Source organism: Physella acuta, unplaced genomic scaffold, assembly GCF_028476545.2.
Source record: "Physella acuta isolate Inbredline_101_S28 unplaced genomic scaffold, ASM2847654v3 ptg000727l, whole genome shotgun sequence".
Taxonomy (NCBI): domain Eukaryota; kingdom Metazoa; phylum Mollusca; class Gastropoda; family Physidae; genus Physella; species Physella acuta.
The window spans coordinates 137939-158820 of record NW_026732245.1 but is presented as its reverse complement, the minus strand read 5'-3'; the positions used below and the strand labels follow the sequence as shown (position 1 = coordinate 158820).

The 20882-nt window shown below is 36.1% G+C and overlaps 1 protein-coding gene and 1 long non-coding RNA gene across 2 annotated transcripts; both read left to right on the top strand.

The window, feature by feature from the left end:
* Nucleotides 1–4426: 4426 nt before the first annotated feature.
* LOC131950014 (uncharacterized) lies at nucleotides 4427–10059 on the top strand. The gene is made up of 4 exons (XR_009388273.1): nucleotides 4427–4503; nucleotides 4825–4971; nucleotides 6193–6487; nucleotides 6944–10059. It is a non-coding gene; the product is annotated as an uncharacterized LOC131950014 (long non-coding RNA).
* Nucleotides 10060–19986: 9927 nt separating this feature from the next.
* On the top strand, nucleotides 19987–20640 carry LOC131950001 (uncharacterized). Its single transcript, XM_059311995.1, has one exon. It carries the CDS (start codon nucleotides 19987–19989, stop codon nucleotides 20638–20640), a length of 654 nt encoding a protein of 217 aa, XP_059167978.1.
* Nucleotides 20641–20882: the final 242 nt, after the last annotated feature.

Below are 20882 nucleotides of genomic sequence, written 5' to 3'. Positions count from 1 at the left end.
GAAACCATAATGTTGAGTTCCCTTTATTTGGGGTTTGTTTTGTCGGAGCTGGTTGTGCTAACAAATTTGTGGGTCCAAATTTTATTTTATTTTACTGTGTAAAATACTTTAACATTTTAACGATACGATTAAAATTATTACAAAAATGCTTGTTTGATACCCCCCCCCCCCCAACCCCAATTCCAGATTATTGAAGAAACACATTTTACACAGGCTGGTGTAAAGCAGCTGGTAGTGGATTAAAAAAAACGACAAACTCGCTCTCGTTATAAATGCGAATCCGGCACCCATACAACTCATGTGCTTTGGGCGTCTGAATGTTCAGCCCTCAGAGGCGGAGCGACGGGGGGGGGGGGGTACATATGTCCCCGGGCGACGACCCTAAGGGCGCCAAAATTAGCTCATTTTAGCTGCTATTTTGAATTATAAATATAAAAAATATATGGGGGGGGGGGCGGCGCCAAATTGAAAGTTTGTCCCCGGGCGCCGGGAGAGGTCGCTACGCCTCTGTCAGCCCCCACCCCCCTCTTGCTTGAACACGTCACTAGCACTGCATTGTGGCGATTCTTACAAAAGTGTGCACTGTTTTAGCCTTCAAATATTAGGGCCTGTATCACATATTAGTTTTGCATTTCTACTATAATTTCAATTATAGTTGTGTTACTTGTTGTACGCTGACCCGGTGTCATTACTCACAATTACCCGGTGAGTTTAAAAAGAAGAATTCTAGTAAACGAAACAAGAAGTGAAACCACATTTCCGAGGATTAGCACTGGCGTGTTTCGGTAATTGTTCTAAGAAATGGCGAGGTTTTTTTTTTGTTTTGATTTGATGGATCTCGCTGCTGTCACGTGAGTGGATAGGGGCCATAGGCCACGTGACAGGATACGGCCACTGAGTTGGTGATATTTTGTGAATGGTTGATGGAAGATTTTTATCATATCGTGGCATTGGTTTTAACTTGCTAAATTATTCTCTAAATCTGTTTCATATCATTTTCAGAATTTCTTAAAGGAATTGTTGAAAAAAATAAAACCTACTATGATCAACTTTTGACAATCACAATTCTGATGTACTTTACGTTTCAGTATGTCAATTATTGCGGTCCCATATGTCTTGGGCACAAAAGGGAACATATGATGTCAATAATTTCAAATAATTAACATTAAGTATCGGCATATGAGTTTGAACCTCCCCCCCCCCGCCTCCTTTCTTCCATATCTCTCCCCCCCCCCCCGTATGTCCTCTCAAAATAAAAAAAAAAACGAGTTCCTAGTAAGTTACAACTATTGGCGACGGCACTTGTATACATAGATTTTGGTTTCGAAATAGTGAATATTGTAAAACCACAATTTTACATCCTCATATATATATATATATATATATATATATATATATATATATATATATATATATATATATATATATATATATATATATATATATATATATATCAAAATCCTGCTGTCTACGCCACTGGAAATAGGAAACAAGAAGTAAAGCGTACCTAAAAAAAATTTCTACACACGGAAATCTTTCAAGAATTTAACAATCTAACACTCAACTGTCGAAGTGTTTAAATTAAATAAAAAATAATTCAGACCGCCGACAACTTAACACTCAGATTTCACAAAATTTCAAAAGGTCGACAGGACAAAGGGCCGACATACAAAATGGCCGACTACGACTAGACATAAGGCTGATAAAATATAAAGACGATAGTCAAAAGAAAGACACCCAAAAGCAAAAGACCGACCGACCATAAGGACGACAAACCGTAAGGCCGATAAACATAAAAATCATTATATCGCAAAATATAGGCTAGTACATGGCTCCTCTCTAAACAACCGTCAAAGAACGAAGTCTACGGGCACTGGTTAGTTGCTACCCGTATAAGGAACAACTGGATCCATGCGACTGGAAATTAAGAGAGTGTCTTAAACACATAAGACCAGTACCAAAATATTGCGAAATGTTTGTCACTACTGTCTAGCATAGCACCCCTGTGTCAACGAGTTTGAGACAAACATCAAAGATGGAAGTCAAAATCAACCAGCATCCTCGCCCACATGCGATGCCGAACGCCAAGAGACAATGCTTGATGCTTCCTTATAAGGTGAGAAATAAGTTCCATGGAGATGACGTGAGTGTACAAAAGGATAAACAGATAGATGGCGTTACCACCATATTTAGCAAAGACATGAAATAAACTGAATGAAGTAGACCCTGGGGCGTAGCGAGGGGGGCGGGGGGTGCGGACCGCACCGGGTGACACCATTTAGGGGGTGACACCAAGGCAAAAAATAGCAAAATATATAGAGAAAAACTTGAGGGGGGGTGCAAATCGAAAACTTGATGAGGGGGGGGGGGGTGCAAATCGAAAGTTTGAGGGGGGGGGGGTGCAAATCGAAAACTTGAAAGTTTGTGCCCGGGAAGGGTCGCTACGCCTCTGGGGGGTGACACCATTAAGTGCCGCACCGGGTGACACCCGACCTCGCTACGCCACTGAGTAGACCGATCACGTGCCTTGACCGGACTACATGTTAAATACCAATACAATTGGAAGTCTTTTCCAATTTCGTAAAGTGCGAATTTCTATCAAAACATTTTATACTATATCCTTTTATTGGAATACAAATGTGCAGAAATTAGTAAGTTTAATTTTTTTAAAAATATTTGGACGACACATCATAGTTAGATACATTGTGTGTAGTATTTTAAGACTATTGAATGTAACTTAGAATATTAAGGGAAAATTAATCAGTCGTGTATAATTGCATATTTTATATACAATGGAATGCAAAGTTATTGAATCACAGATGTTGTTGATGGATTTGTGCAGACAAAAAACAGAAAAAGAGGAGACCTTTACTATTGGGAATGTAGTCAGCGCCAACAATGGAGTTTGTTGTTTTATGAAACTTATCGGCTTTATGTCAAGTCAACCTTTAGATGTCTGCCTTTTAGATGTCGGCATTATTTCCTGTCGGCCTTTTGAAATGTCGGCCTTTTAGATGTTGGCCTTTTAGATTGTCCGGATCCCATTGTTTCATCGTGCAGTCAGCCTAATGGTTAAATCATGATTAAACTGTAGTTGGTTTTCTTAATTAATTATGCTTGTACCAAAATGATTTTCACATGTATCACTGAATGATAGGGTGTGTGATTTGAATAATTAGTAATTTTGTGATCAAATAATTATAATTGCATATTTTTTTTAGCTCCGTGGTCGCAGCAGTGGCGTAGCGAGGTCGGGTGTCACCCGGTGCGGCCCTTAATGGTGTCACCCCCCAGAGGCGTAGCGACCCTTCCCGGGGACAAACTTCCAAGTTTTCGATTTGCACCCCCCCCCCTCAAGTTTTTCTCTATATATTTTGCTATTTTTTGCCTTGGTGTCACCCCCCTAAATGGTGTCACCCGGTGCGGTCCGCCCCCCCCGCCCCCCCCCCCCCCCCGCCCCCCCCCCCCCCCCCCCTCGCTACGCCCCTGGGTCGCAGTAACAGCGCTTAGTGTTTTCCATTTTTAGACTACTGAGCAACTATGCATCGCATTTCTGATTATCAGCAGTAAAGAATATAGGTCTATCTTAAACTACATTAAAAGAGCAAAACAATAACATTTTTTTTCTAGCACCCTTAATACAAACTATAATATTTCTGTGGAGCAATTTCAAGTAAACTTAAAAAATTATACGGCAATGGATAAGTTATAGTATATTTTCATTCGTTTGTTTACATTCCCATAACAAGATGCGAATATTCTATAAATAGAATTATTGCTACATACGGCTGATTCCAGGTCATGTGACTATTATGATTTAACAATGCCAGATTGGCGTTTATATAAAATTAATTTACTCACAAAAAATTAAGTAGGCCTATTACTGCAAGAAGGAAAATAAATATAAAAACATGTTTAAAATATTCTCCTCCTCAAATATAGCCTCTCTTTCTCTTTTTGAGGTAGATAACTTTAATTAAAAAGAACTTTAGTTTAAATGGGGTTGTCCTCGGAGGAAGGTTAAGACTTTCGGGACGATGTGGGACGAAGGGTAGGGGAGGGGTTTTAGAAAGTGTGACGACCCCCATTTGCATTTTAAAATAACGCCATTTTCCTTTTTTTGTGGAAATTTAAAAAAAAGTGAATACTGACAGTAATTATGTAGTATCGTGTCGCTGGCAGAAACTGAAAATTAAGGACTGAGTCTAGACTAGATAATATCTCTTGCATCGAAAAAAAAAAAAAGAAGGTCTATAGAAGTTATGTACATTTTTTTAAAAATTAAGTATTTTCAAGAAATTTTACTATAAAAAAATTGTTACGTTTTTACACAAATTAATAAGAATTAAACTTAAAAATTAGCATTTGAAATTGATACTAATACTAAGATTTCTGAATATGGCTTTAACTTTACACGACTTTCTGGCTTTATTTACGAACCCTGTCACTGGTGAATTAAACAGGAATGAACTTTCCTTAGACCTGACTAAAAGTTACATTTCTGTAGGATTGTATTGTGTTTTGATAAACTTTTTTAAATTTTCACCGCAAGTTTTTATAGGGTATAAAGTAAATCCTACGATACTCTTACAATACTGTATTAAAAATTAATTTAAATTTTCATAACTCACCAAAATGGCACAAGTCACCCAAGTCAAAAGTCAAAGTTTCACTAGCGACGTCACTAGACTAGTGGAGAAGCACTGATCATTGATCATTCATTACATAATAAAATAATACATTTACATCATAGAGTCTAGACCAGATCTATTAATTATTAATATTCTGTCATTTTTTAAATTATTTTTTTTATTGACTTCATAGATTCCATTTGGTATTCACTGTTGGTGAGTCTATCTCCCAGAACTACATAAGAAGAACAAGTTCAGCTTGGGCTTTACTTTAACAGAACATAGATCTAGATCTAGAATTGTAGACTAGATTCATTTTGTATCCAATCCAACTTACTTGGTAAGAAATAGAAAGTTTGTTTAGCTTAATTAATCAAACACTTGATCTAGTATTAGATCTACTTCTACCTACTACAACAGAGTTAGCCTACTAACCTTAAGCCTTAAGCCCTAATTTATTAAGTAGTTAAAAAAGTAACCACTTAAGATTTAGGCACTAAAAGGCAAGATTTAAAAAAAAAAATAGGCCTAATATATTGGTAATCTTAAATTTAACCTATTACATTGTAAATCAGTAGAGTTATAAGTTACAGGGGTAATACTGATTTCCTACAGTGGAATTGTTAAAAACACCTTCTCTCCCTACTTTGGTTGCCTATGTTTTATTGGCAGGTATCGGATCTAGTAGAAACCCAGAGACTGGGACAACACGTTAAGTTAGAAGCTAAGTTTAAAAAAGTACCAAATTTTTATTTAATAGGCCTATAGGGACAGAAATAAATCTGTTTTAAGAAAATGAGCTACTAACCTTATGGCTAATGAACATCCTGAAAATATTGTCTGGCAAGTGACATAGTATAATAAATGAATGACACTATTTGGACTTTGGAAACAAAGAATTTTTTTCACGTTCCACCAGAATTATTTTTTCTTTAAATATTTGATGGTTGAACCCAAACATTGCAACAACCACAAGCCATAGTGTGGGGTCTTAGGTCTACTCTACACTGCATCAGATAATTGTTCAGCCTTCTGAATATTTATATTCAGCTAAATATAGATACAGAGACTGTGAGGGGAGTGGCTGTAGAGTAAACTATACTTTTGCTTTATAGTGGGTATTATAAAATAATGTAAAAATTCCATGTTGGACAACATTTAGAGAGCAGCAGAATTGTAAAACTTCAGTATTTATTTTAGTGCAGGTAACCTTAATTAAATGAAGCTTTTGTTTAGCATTGGCACGCCTCCTTATCTGTTGTTTTAGATGTTTTGTTTTGTGCAGTTTAGATAACTAAGGAAGACCTAATGATCCATAAGGCAGATAAAGTAGTAGAAATTTGTTTCTTGAGCACTTTACTTTCTCCAACACGAGTTAAGTATCCATCTGAGCGGGTGGACTCACGGACGTCCCACTGACAATCGAGTCCGTGATCCAAACTCGTGACTTTCAGAGCCAACTGCCCCGACCACTTGACCACCCCGCCCCCCTAAGAAAGAGTAACACTATAAGGAATGAACTTGTGTCAACTATAAACCTATTTTTTTTTAATTCTTTTAGGTAAAGACAGCATGACTTCCATTCACCCTGGTGGTAATCCATCTGCCCCTCCACCTTATGACAGTGCTTATCCCCCAACACAGGGCTACGGCCCCCCACCTCCAGCTTATGGCTCAGGTCCTGCCTATCCACCTCAAGGCTATCCACCACCTCCACAAGGATATGGCCCACCACCACCCGCTGGCGGCTACGGACAACCGGGGTACTATCAACAGCAGCCGTACGGGTACGGCCATCCTGCTGGGACATATCAACAGCCACCAGCTGGTGCCTATCAACAACCACCCCAACAAGTGTAAGAGATTTTATCTTGAGCTTGATTGTTTGTGTTTAACTGACTAACCTTGTCATTGAAACATTTTGATCTCCTATTGTTTTATCGTTCACATAAAAGTTTATCTGACTCTGGACATAAAGAACTGAAATATCAGTTACAAAACAAGTCGTACAGTAATATTCATGAAAAAGAATATCTTTACTATACATTATACTTTTTTTAAACTAATAGACTAATGGTTCAGAAACCACTATACACTAAAAACTAGATTTTTATAAAACATTTATATATGACAAAGTACCCCATCATCATAAATTTGATGCCTAAAAAAAGATAAAATCATCAGTATGTAACTGTATGTGAAAAAATCAGACCATTTGATGTACATCATTATTTACCTGGTATTTCTGTGATACTTTTTAATTAGATAATTTGTTCTGAAAACATGTATAATGAAATACTTCATTTTCACAGAGTGTATGTGCATGAAGATAGACATAAAGACCGTGACAATTCTGCAGAAACTTGTTGCCTTCTGGCCTTATGCAGTGCTCTTGTATGCTGCTGTTTATGGGATTAACAAGTCAAGAAAGTTCTAGAGCAGCTAAGGATGGTTTTTTGTTACAGGAGAACTTCAGATCCAAAAACTCATGCAAGCTCTTTCACTGGTGGTGTGGGTTACTATTTTTGAACATGCAGATTTTTTTTTTGACCAATTCAACAGGCAGAATATTTATAAAGTCAATGTTACAGATCATTTATTAATTTAATGAGATTTTTAATAATTGTATTTTTGTAAATATTTTTATATCGACTTTATAGAAGACAAACTATGTCCAAATCAAAATCTCCAGAAAATGAACTTGTAGATTTCATTCCCATAATTATTAAAAATAGTGCAAAATATCAATTTAAAAATAATTTGATTCTAGTTTTCTGATATTTTACATCTGTGCACTGGCAGGTTGTGTTATTGTCCATATAAGTAAAAATGTACATTAATTTTCCAAAAAATTGGACATACTGTGTCTTCTGTACAATTGATATATCTGAAGATCTGCAAGAATGCTGTTAAAAGTGCAAGTCATTCATTTTGTCAATTAATCTTTTTCTTTTATTTAAATTTATTGTTTATATCTCTTAATTTTCATATGTTTATTTAATGTACACGGTAAAATTGATCTTTACAACTAATTTTAAATAAATATTTTTAATAGGGTATTTTTATTAAGTTTCGTAGGTTTTTTTCTTATAAGGGAGTTAACTCTGTAAAAATTGTTAATAACCAAATTATTAAAAAAAAAGTGTAGTATTACGTTAAAAGTGTTTTTAATTACATTTTTAACTTCATTAAACATATTTTCACTATGAAAAGTGTTTTAAAATAGTTTTAGCTAACATTGTTTAAAGTTTAGTTTAAAGAAACATAACACTTTTTTACTTCTGAATTTAGTTAATTTAGTCTTAATTGTCACCCATGTAGATTACAGTGTACTTAGTTTTTTATTCCTAGCATAGAACAATTGTGTAAATTATTTATCTATATAGATTTATTTATTATTAAGTTTTAAGGAATTCTACAAACTTGACAAAAAAGTGCATCATCGCTGCAATTTAATGAATCAAAAAATTTATTTATTATTACATTTATATTTTAAAATTTCCTAATAGAAGTTTTAGCACAAGTAATGTATCATCAGCAATATCTGCATCTCTATTTCATACATTTTTAAAAATGTATTCAGACATGCCTACCACTTGTGATCACTTTAATCAACAGTTTTTCTTAAATAGCAAACATTTAAGCCTCCATGCAGAATATTAAAATATACAATTTAAAAGTCTTTTAATAGCCTATCAGAGCATAGTGTCGAATTCACAAATTATGAATAGTTGATAAGTAAAATAAAACAATTAGATAGCGGCGCATGCTAAGTTAATTTATATAGGCTAAAACATGTTTAATTTTTTTTAGATTCTTCAGCTTGCCTCCCTTGTTTCCAAATTGCTACTTTCTGTGTAACACTAAATAGTACACCCTGTCCTGGGATGTACATCATTGACTCATTAGAATCCCATTAGAATTTTTCTTCTTCCCACCATATTTTTACAGTTACAAGTGTAGGCGTAACTTTGTGAAACAACTCTGTACTTGGTAGGCATGTCTGTAATATTATTGCCAGAAAATCACAAGCACATTGAATCAAACTTTTCCACATCACATTTGCAGCCACAGCATTCAAAGTTACAGGAATTCATGTAAAAGTGAGTTTAAGATCCGAGGTTTGCCACCTTCATCAGATGGGTTAGCTTTACGTTAGATTAAAAATTGTCTTACAATACATGTTAAATTACAGTGTCTCCCAGTACTCAAAGAGTGTTAGATAATTTTACAACATGTTGATCTCATTATTCCTCACAGCTGGCATTAAGTAGGAAGTGTGTTGATAATGTTACAAATGGTCAAATCTAATTTTACTTTTGTTGAAAGCATCTCTATTCATGTTTGTTTAAGTGTGTGCATTAATGTTGATATAAAAAGTGTCTTAATTAATGCTAGTTGAAAGTGTGTAAATTAATGTTACAGATAATCTGTTGTTTGAGCTCAAACAGAAAATGTGATCAAATCCTTTTTATTTAAGCAATCCACCTTTTACATAAACAAGATTAAAAATGAAATATATGATACAATAGTATCAAGAGCTTTACCTATTATTATTTTAGCATAATATTAATTAGTAAAGAATTTTACTGTATTAATTTTAGTAAAATTTACCAGTACGTTTGCTTTATATTTTTTTATATACATTATTTACCAAAATGTGCATTATGTTTTTTTTTTTTATGCAACATTCCTTCTGTCATTAATGTAATGTGTGTTTCAAGTCTAAAACATGTAAAACATTCATGTGAAAATTGGCTTTGACTTTGTACATAAAACACTTCTTGTATAGGTGCTCTTGTGGTTAATGCTTTTAGCTCAGTATGCAGTAGCTATCCTTTTATTGTAGTAAAAGTTCTGCAGCTATATATCCCTTGGGTAAAGTAACTTAACTGAGGTATGCTAGTCTTCACTACATAGAATCAAAATATTTTACAATAAAAACATCTGGGCTAAATATCTTTAAAAACTTGTTCTCAAAATTTGAATTTCCCTGACTGTAAAATCGCCTAAGCTATGTTATGTAAATTCATTATAATTATTAAAATTAGTTAAAAATACAAGCAATAACAGAAGTGGTTGTTAAAATTTCCTTTGCAATATTTATAATAGTATTTCATGCCAATACATTCTTCCCCTATTTTTGTTTGGTGTTGTTGCGTATAGAAATTTTCAACAACTTTTCAATATCCTGGGTGGTGGACTTTCATACAAGTTGGGTTTTTTACATTCAGATTAATAAAAATGTTAATCAAATACTAATTTGTGTAGCCAAAAGATTGTTGTAAAGTTATCTAGCATGAACCCTATTGGAACGTCTCAGTGTTGTTGGCTCAGGAAATTTTGTACATTTTTATTTAAATCCACACTTGTACATTTTAACATTTTTTTTTTGTTTGCAATAAAATAGACAGATTAACACCTTGAGTCAAGTAAAGTGTGTTCTTTTTTTATAACATTCCATGTCATGTTCAGAAACATCAGTTCTACAGTGTGTCAAATTTAACTAGATCATGCAAGCCTCTAGTGGTATTTCTACCAGTATCAAACACAAATTGTGAATAATTTAGAATAAAACTTTTCAGCTGTTTGATTACATATAACTTATATTAATTTGTAAGGCATTCGCATTTTTACGTTCCCTTTTAATTATCATTTTGAGTTCTTTATCATAGATATTGAACTGTTGACAAAAGTGATCCACAGTTCGACAAAAAAAATCACTTCATACAGTTTTTTCTTTCGATCTGTTAGGAAGATTTCTAAACTCTGGTCATGTACTTGTCTTACACTTCACGTAACAACATAATTATGTATGGTGTGGAAATGCGTGTGAAGTAAGACAGGCCCAAGGGATTTTGGGCAAACATGGTTTAAGAACCAGCTCATCAAATATCAAACAAAATGCAAACATCACACATCATAACTTGTCTCTAGCTGGTGTTGCATGTTACGTTACATGCAGTTGCAGAGTCAAAGTCCAGTGAAGTGTTGAGTTCCTAAATGGCCGTGTCATTTTCTGTTATGCACAATTAAACGCTGGCTTTGGATATACCAGCAAATAAAACAAAAACAATATTGTTTTTGAAATCTGGACAAGATAAGGGCAAGGCTGTGAAAAAAAGGCACTTGGAAAAAGAAAGGGTAAGACCATCAGGAACAAGTAAGGAGAAACTTACAAGAATAAATACTGGCCAGAGGCATGAACTCGATTTCAGAGTATAGCTGCACAAAAAAAGCAAAAATATTAATTATTTTAATTAATTAATTTTTTCAAGGCCGTAAGGTTTTTTATTTTTTCAAATTTTTTCTTAGGCCTATATCTAACTTACTTAAAAAGTATTAATTTATAATGTGAGGGCCCTTTCAAGATGGGCCAATTAATTTTTTTAATTTTATTATTTTAAAATATATGTTCATTTTTTTATTGATTAATTTTTAAAATTATTTTTATTTTTAGGCATATTTCTAATTTTTAAAAAGTATTACTTTAATATGCCTTTTAAGGTGGGCCAATTAGGGCCTAATTATTTATTTATTTTCTTTTTATGTTTTTGATTTTTTTTTTGGAATACATTTTCAATTATTTTTTTTATTATTGATTAATTTTTAAAATCATTTTTGTAAATTATTTTTAAAAATGTATATGTAGTTGTCGCCCTTTATTTTCTAGATCTAGTTTTTGTGTCCAATATTATTTTTTTCAATTGTTACATGATATCATGTTTTTATTTTATGCTTAAGTTAAGCTTATTATTGTTATTTTTGTGTGTGTTTGTCCACAGCCGAGATAGGCATTCGCTTAGGGTGTCCTCAACACATTGATAGGAGTTCATACGCCCAGGCGGAATCTTAGTTCATACGCCCAGACGGTCATCAACACATTGATAGGAGTTGATACGCCCAAGCGGTCATCAGCAAGTGAATCGGCGGTCGAACGGTCCTCGACACATCAACAGGAGTACACACTAAGCTCGTCCTCAACACATCAATCGTCCACAAGTCCAGACGGTCCTCGACACATCGATGAGTTCACACACTCGAGCGCTCGAGTGGTTTACAACACACCGACAGGAGTTATACACCCAAATCATCGGAACACATCAACAGTTGTTTCTCTAAGCGTACGAACAAACATTTGCGGCGAATGCCACTTTCCCACTTAAAAAAAAAATATGCCAAGATAGGAACATTTAAGCACATTTCAACCCATCGATAGGAGTTCATACGCCCAGGCGGAATCTTAGTTCATACGCCCAGGAGGTCCTCAACACATCGACAGCATCGTGTGCCTAAACGGTCCTCAAAATATCGACTGTTCAAACGCCCCAGGAGGTCCTCAACACATCGATAGGAGTTCATACGCCCAGGCGGAATCTTAGTTCATACGCCCAGGCGGTCCTCAACACATCGATAGGAGTTCATACGCCCGAACGCCTGCACACATCGACAATTGTCCTCGACACATCGAACTGATATTTGCACAGAAAATACAAATAGAACGAGAGCGGACGTGCAAGACGTCATATCGAAAAACGCGCTTTATAAAAGCGAGGTAACCAGAAAAATGCGCAAGCGAAAAATGCCAAAACTGTTCGCAAGGGAATATTTTTTAAAAGGTAATTTAAGAATGATCATAACATAATAAAACAGTTTCCCAAGAAATATGACCAAAACTAACTTGTGTTAGTATAATGAGTTTGAATTTACGCATTTTTACAAGCTTTCATTTAACTCACTTCCTCGCCAGTCGTCAATCTGTCTGTCTTTTCCTAAATATTAGTAAAGGTATCCAATAGATACTAAAGTAAAGTGAACCACGCTTTTCTTTAAAGTTATTTAAACAGTAGTGTATAATTTATTTTCTCCTTTTTAGTGCATTATTACATAAAAGCTTGTTATTAAAACGTTTTTTTAATGAAATTTTTTACAAGCTTTTATTTAACTCACTTCCTCTGTCGTCAGTCTAGATCGAAACGCCCGACGAAATTACTTGCACTTCTAACTGACAGATACGGTTCGTAGTTGGAACATGGGTCAAGACATGAAGACAAGGCAACATGACATTAAATTTGACTTAATGGATGCCTAATTAATTTTTTATGAATTAATTAAAATTTTGACCAAATTAGTATACAGTTATATCCAACTACTCCACACGCGTCATCACGTTCAATAGCGCGTCATCACGTTCGATAATCGCGCAATGGTTTTTAGTCATGTAACTCTATTGTAAATAAAAACATGTAAAGTACTAAAAAATCTTTTTCATAAAAAACGTTTTAATAACAAGCTTTTATGTAATAATGCACTAAAAAGTTGAAAATAAATTATACACAACTATTTAAGCATGGGTCTCGTAAATATTAATAAAGGTATCCAATAGATAATAAAGTGACCCGCGCTTTTCTTTATAGTTATTTAAATAGTAGTGTATTTAAAGAAACTCTTTTATTTTCTACTTTTTAGTGCATTAGTATATAAAAGCTTGTTATGATTTTTTTTGCTAGCTTTTACTTAACTTACTATCTGTCGTCAGTCTAGATCGGAACGCCCGCGTGAAATTTCTGGCACTTCTAACTGACATATTCGGTTCAAAGTTAGCACGTAGGTCAAGACATGAAGACAATGCATTCTGAAATTAAATTTGACTTAATTGGATGCCTGATTAATTTTGTATGAATTAATTAAACTTGTGCCCAAATTAGTATGCTGTCTTACCCAACTATTCCGCACTATTATACGCGCGTTATCACATTCATTAGGTGCGCGATGATTTTGAGTCATGCAGCTCTATTGTAAATTTACTGAAAATAAACCGGGAGTGATCTACCCTAAACTTTCTAGAATATTCTTATATAAAACTACGGGGGATGGCAACTCGGGATAAAGACAATATTTTAAATCCATTTTAATTACTTAAACTTTTCAAAATAAAATAGAATCTCGTAGAAAAAAAAGAATTGCACACCAAGTGAACGCCAAATAAAATGTGTATAATAGTGCGGAATATTATTAGTAAATTCACATGCGTTTTTTTGAGAATTCGGAAATAGCCTAAATTACTACTTCCGGTCAACGGAAGTTAATCAAAATTAGAAAGAAGGCAGAGAGTTTGATCTTTTACTTATATGTTAAATTTCTTTTATCTTTCTGAAATACTACTCAAGTTATTGGCTTTTGTAAATTGAAAGTAGAAAAAGTTCCACTTCCGGTTATCGGAAATCGCCAAAAAGTTGATACGGATCTACACATTTCCGTCAACATGATGTTTCTGCAACATGTCTCGATCAACTCCTGATGTTCCTGCAACATGTCTCCATCAACTTGATGTTCCTGCAACATGTCTCCATCAACTTGATGTTGCTGCGACATGTCTCCATCAACTCTTGATGTTTCAGCAACATATCTCCGTCAACTTGATGTTCCTACAACATGTCTCCATCAACTTGATGTTGCTGCGACATGTCTCCATCAACTCTTGATGTTTCAGCAACATATCTCCGTCAACTTGATGTTCCTACAACATATCCCAATCAACCTGATGTTCCTGCAACATGTCTCCATCAACTCCTTATGTTTTAGCAACATGTCCCCATCAAGTTGATGTTCCTGCAACATGTCCCCATCAACTCCTGATGTTTCAGCAACTTGTCCCCATCAACTCCTTATGTTGCCGCAACATGTCTCCATCAACATTTCACACGCGCTACCACAGCCTCTTGTCCTACAAAGAACAACCATTTATCATTCTTGTCCCTACATGAAAACGCCGTAAATAAAACCTTGATGTCTTTACAATACCACCCTGCCAGTGAGCCATTCTTTATTATCTCCCTCCCAGTTGGGTAAATACTTGAAATTCTGACCTTGGTTGCTAATACAGACTTCTACTGTTTACAAATAGAGTAATTCCATCTTTTATCGCATTGTTAAAAAAAAAAACAGTAGAAGATAGCGTAATGTTGGGTGGCAGTTTGTGTTTTTTATTGTCGCGGTTTAGCGGGGGTGTTTAACCAAGTTCAAGGTCAGTGAAAAAAACTTCTAAGGGGTCGGAGGTTTGGACTTTTGTTACAACATATGACGATGGGCGATGAAAATGTGTGAAAGTGGGTAGGGGGGGGGGGGGAGGTGGAAAAATCACCTCGTTTATGGATGCCCGATAAATACTACTGAATAATATTATGAAAGAAAACAAGTTACGAAATATTTGGGCATATTAAATCATTAAAAAATGTTCGTAAAAAAAATCTTGGTCGGCTGGGAGGGTGGGGGGGGGGGGGGGAGTGGAGAGGAGAAGAATCAATTAGGGCCTTCTGGGAAATGGACTAATAGCCTATGGGAAATGGACTACTGGTGTGTGAGGAGGGTGGGGGTTGTGGAAAATAGACAGTGATGTGGTAAAATGGACTGTTGGTGTGTGGGTGTTGTGGTAAAATGGACTGTTGGTGTGTGGGTGTTGTGGTAAAATGGACTGTTGGTGTGTGGGTGTTGTGGTAAAATGGACTGTTGGTGTGTGGGTGTTGTGGTAAAGTGGACTGCCGCTGTATGAAAGTGTGTCACATCGGTATCTCAACCCCCTTTTTGGATGTACGTAAATCTGTCACGTAATCTGTCACGTTGTTACCCAATCTGTCACGTGAAAAAGCCCCCCCCCTCTCCCTTCCTCCCCCAAAATAACCAAGCAGAAACGATAACAATAGAGGTTTAGATAAAGCTGACAGTGTTTTGCCATCATTAATTATTCCTTGTTGAGAGTTGGCACCAGTCTGGCTAGAGTAATGCCGCGGGGGTAGGGTGTAGGCCCCAGCGCGGGGGTAGGGTGTAGGCCTCAGTCCTATTGTTTATTATGAAAGGTGAGAACAGGTGTGTGTATGAGAGGTGAGGGGGGGGGGTGAAAGGGGGGATTTATCAGGCCCTATCACACTCGCATGTCGTAGCCTATCGTGACTCAATTAGTCCCAAACTAGCATCAGTTTGGTGAAAAAAAAAACCTTGCTCCGGAGTTCTATTCAAATCACCCGTTCAACTTTAAAGGCCTATTCTAATCATCGTTTTCAAAGACAGGGCCTAGGCCTAATTAATTTTTCTAAAAAAATTAGGCCTAATTAATTGGCTGTTTATTGTCCAGTTTCTGTGTTGGCGAAACTCGGCGTCGTTACTGACTACATATGCGGACCAAAAGTGTTCCATCCATCACTGACTCACCCGTCATGGCCCCACAGCGCGCGTGTTGGATGATCTTAATTCTACTAGATCTAGGCACGACCTCGTTCTCCACGGCTGCGCCAGTCGGTGAGTAACTTTTTTTATGTTGTTGTTGTGTAGGGTGGGTCTAGGAAACCATCTATTTTAGGTAGAAGTTTATCCCGGGGGTGGGGAGGTAGGGCGAAATATCTAGATCTGGTGAAACCAGAGAGGAGTGTGGGTGAAAGGTAGACCCTGATGTCAGACCGATTTTAGTTGTATAAGCTAGTCCATAGTCCCTCTGGGGCACTAGGACATAGACCTGTCGTCCCACTAGGACATAGATCTAGACCTGTCGTCCCACTAGGACATAGTCCTCTCCCACAAGGACATATACCTGTCTTCCTATTACGACATATGCCTATTGTCGGCTATTGTCCTACTTGGAATGGTTTCGACAACTTCTAGGTGCTGCATAGGCCACATTTATTCTTAAACTCTAGATCCATACTTTCCCAAGACTCTGTTGTCCATGTTTCTAAATGACTCATAATGAAGGTCTTCATACATTCGAGATCAATACATTGAGCATATAAATCTTTATATTTTATATACCTCTATATTGTGCTTAATAAACAAGTTTCAAAACCTAATACGATAAGAGCTGTTAAAACAGTAGCACAATATGGGTTATTTTACAAATATAGGGGATAGAACTATTGACAAATGTATAAGGGACATAACTATTTTTTTTTTTTTTTTACAAATATATAGGAGACAGAATAATTTATAAATCTATAGCAGACAAAATCGTTTACAAATATATATGGGACAGAATAATTTACAAATATACAGCAGACAGAATAATTTACAAATATATAGGAGACCGAATAATTTATAAATATATAGCAGACAAAATCGTTTACAAATATATATGGGACAGAACAATTTACTAATATATAGAAGACCGAATAATTTCTAAAATAGAGACTGAAATAGATTAATCACCAAGAAAAACAATTTTTCCCCCACTGATATTATCATATACAACCGACATCACCCCACATCCCCCCACTATTGTAAATCTGTATCAGTCCTCACAAGCCGATGATGTAAATGTAAAACTAAAGCGAACACACAACTGACGCTATAAATTACGTGTCTGAGGCGAAAAAAAAAATCCCCCCATCCCAACATAAAAACAAACATATCTCCTCCCCATTAGAATATATATTATTAACACAAAACGTATGGCTGCCACACATATAGGCCCTACCGTGCTTTATCCTCAAGACCCAAGCCATCACATGGTTACCCTAACCTGCCCTTCCCCCCCCCCCCCTCCCACGCACCCTACCATTCACCATGTCAGTAATGCTAGTTATGTGCGACCCTTGTACTCTTTTTAATTTTTGGAAAATATTAAATAGAAGAAGCTCCACCATAGAAATTTTAAACTAAATTAGGCCTAAGGGGCCAAAATCTCTGGAGTCTCGTTTGGAGCAGCTGGTATTTACTTAAAAAACTATATCATCACACATCAGCCAGATAATTTTTTTTATCAAAAAGCTAACATCGGATAAGGTATCTATATTTACACTTTTAGTGCTGGATCTTAATAAGAAACTGTAAAAAGAGCACTCCAAAATAAACTAGAAGAAAAAGCCAGGATGGCATAATACAAATAATTTTGACAAAAAAAAAAAATAAAAGAATAAAAATCAGTATGGAATACCATAAGATAGTTTTTTTCAAAACAAAATAAAAGCCAATATGGCATACCACATTTTATTTTTACAAAACCCAATAAAAGCCAATATGGCATACCAGAATTCATTTCAACACTCTCAGGCAGACGACGTTCGTCCGTGTCATTACAACGGATTACAGTATAGGTCACGTGGTCTCTGGAGCTTTTTTTAGCACCAGCCATGAGTCACAAAACATACATTTATTTTTGGCCCCATTTATTTTTACCCTCACCCCTTGGCGCGGATGAATTTATTCAAACTTAATTAGGCCTAATTAGTGCTGACGCAAAATGTCATTCTTCAAGCAGTTGATTAATACCTTTGTTTATAAAACGTCGCAACTCACACGTATACGTGTGACTAATGAGACATTCCGATCCCCGACCCCGACCCCCCCCCCACACACACCATCTACCCCCTCCACCGACCCCTTCAGCTCAGCCTGCATTCCTCTCTCTATGCAATTGGGGGTGATAAACCTGTAAACATAAGATTTTAGCTTTTAGTTTAATTATATGGATTGACGAGACAGATATAAAAAAATGAATATATGTTGATGTGTGTGAATGTATATATATATATATATATATATATATATATATATATATATATATATATATATATATATATATATATATATATATATATATATATATATATATATATTCATGGGGAGGGGGGGTGACTCCACGAAGTGAAGCACCGGGTGACACCCGACCTAGCAACGCCACTGGGTCCCAATATTTTATAAAGACATGAATTATAAACATACTGCAGATTTGTTAACTTTCGATAGAACTATATTGTTCAAAATTATGTTACTACATGTTTGTTATCTCTCTCCACTCCCCTCCCCCCCCCACACACACACCCGCATGTCAATCCCAAGATTCTCCGTGCCTGTTGTCGCAGTTATGTTTAGGAATCCAGATTTTTTTTCCTCCTTACCAGTTCCATTTGGGATAAACATCGAGTCGAGGGACGGCACTAAACTCTACTTGACCGGTGGCAATCAGCGACACACAGAACATTTAATGACACTTGAAAGAAAATACATTTTTTCTTGAGTAACCATCTCAAACAAAACTATTTCAGAATATTGCAAAAAATAAGACTTTTAAAAAAAGCCAATTTGGCAATTCTGTCGCATGAAACCAATGACCTTTTAATTTTTTTGCTGGCTGCCAGGATATATTTTCCTCAACCAAAATATTTTGGTTTAAACAATGATAAGGACGTCTAATTTAAGGTTGACGTCTTGACGTCACGTTCTCCCCCACAGCTATGTTTCAACAAAGCTATAAATAGACATGACTCGCGTATTTTATTATGTACACAACGAGGGTCAGCTAAGGAGACTGCATGAAATTCCACGATATCGTTTTCTTTTTCTTTTTACATGAAAAAGAAACAAACCAAACGAAACAAAACAAGACAAGCCCACAAATAGAATATAACTTTGGCATTATGTAGGTATACACATACTTTATGTGAACAATTCATTGAAACATTTTTATACCAATAACTGAATATGGGGTAGTTAAGAAAAGGCGTGACAAACAAACAGTAGGCCTATATCGCCTTTACAATTGTTGTTTTTAATAAAAAAAATTAAAATCACCTAAATAAAAAAAATATTATTTCACCCCGGAGATGAAACATTTTTTTCCCCAGATTGACTCCACTATTACTTTCTCCAAACCACCTCTATGGTGATAAGAACAAAAATACAACGGAAAACTGTGCAAATAGAAAAATACGCAAATACAAATTAATGATATTAATAGTTAGTAAATTAATACATTTAAATTTTGTCATATTTCGCGTAAAAATGTTTTATTATGCTCCAATATACTCTGTGGTAATTCTTTGTTAATGTCTATAAATGATCGATTTAAGAGAACAAAAATGCCTTTGCGCACTTTTTCTGTGCACAGTCTTCCGTTGCGCATCTTTCCGGTCACCAACAAAAATACGTAATAGGCCTGCTTGTTAGGCCTACAGTTTGCTACACTAACGTATACAAAAAACACACAGTCAGGAACACACGCACACACACGCACACACACACATACACTCATACAGACAGACAGACAGACACACACATATATATATACATATATATATATATATATATATATATATATATATATATATATAGAGAGAGAGAGAGAGAGAGAGAGAGAGAGAGAGAGAGAGAGAGAGAGAGAGAGAGAAAGAGAGAGAAATATATAGATATATGTACATATATATTGTTTAATTTTGCTACCGCTACAGGACTCCCACCTATGAGTATTTCAAGTGAAGGTAGCCACGGTAGCACTGAGTCTAGTGGCTACATGTCGACTCACTCTACTGGCTACCGCACTCTTCAACCGAGTGGATATAGCACTAACGTTTCTAGCACTAGCGTCAGCATGCTTCAGCCTGGAGCTAGTGTCAATAAAATACTTGAAACTAGCGTCCACATCTCAGTAGAACCTAGTGCTAGCATCCACTACACCACAGAACCTAGTGCTAGCATCCACTACTCCACAGAACCTAGTGCTAGCATCCACTACTCCACAGAACCTAGTGCTAGCATCCACTACACCACAGAACCTAGTGCTAGCATCCACTACTCCACAGAACCTAGTGCTAGCATCCACTACACCACAGAACCTAGTGCTAGCATCCACTACTCCACAGAACCTAGTGCTAGCATCCACTACACCACAGAACCTAGTGCTAGCATCCACTACTCCACAGAACCTAGTGCTAGCATCCACTACTCCACAGAACCTAGTGCTAGCATCCACTACTCCACAGAACCTAGTGCTAGCATCCACTACTCCACAGAACCTAGTGCTAGCATCCACTACTCCACAGAACCTAGTGCTAGCATCCACTACACCACAGAACCTAGTGCAAGCATCCACTACACCACAGAACCTAGTGCTAGCATCCACTACCCTGTCGAGACTAAACTCAACACCATCAACCAGACAAGCGACTACAGTTTACTTGAAGACAACACAACAACCAACTATCTTTTAACCTCACAGGAGAATAACACAGGCCTTGGTGAGTAGTCAATTTTTTTTTAAATATATCCTCAACACAACAATTCAGCCCCCCCCCCCCCCCAATTATGTGACAACAAATTTTACCTCAGCCATTTGATCTGTTTGGCTTAGGTCACAAGTACCTTGATCAGACCAGGTCACAAGTACCTTGATCAGACCAGGTCACAAGTACCTTGATCAGACCAGGTCACAAGTACCTTGATCAGACCAGGTCACAAGTACCTTGATCAGACCAGGTCACAAGTACC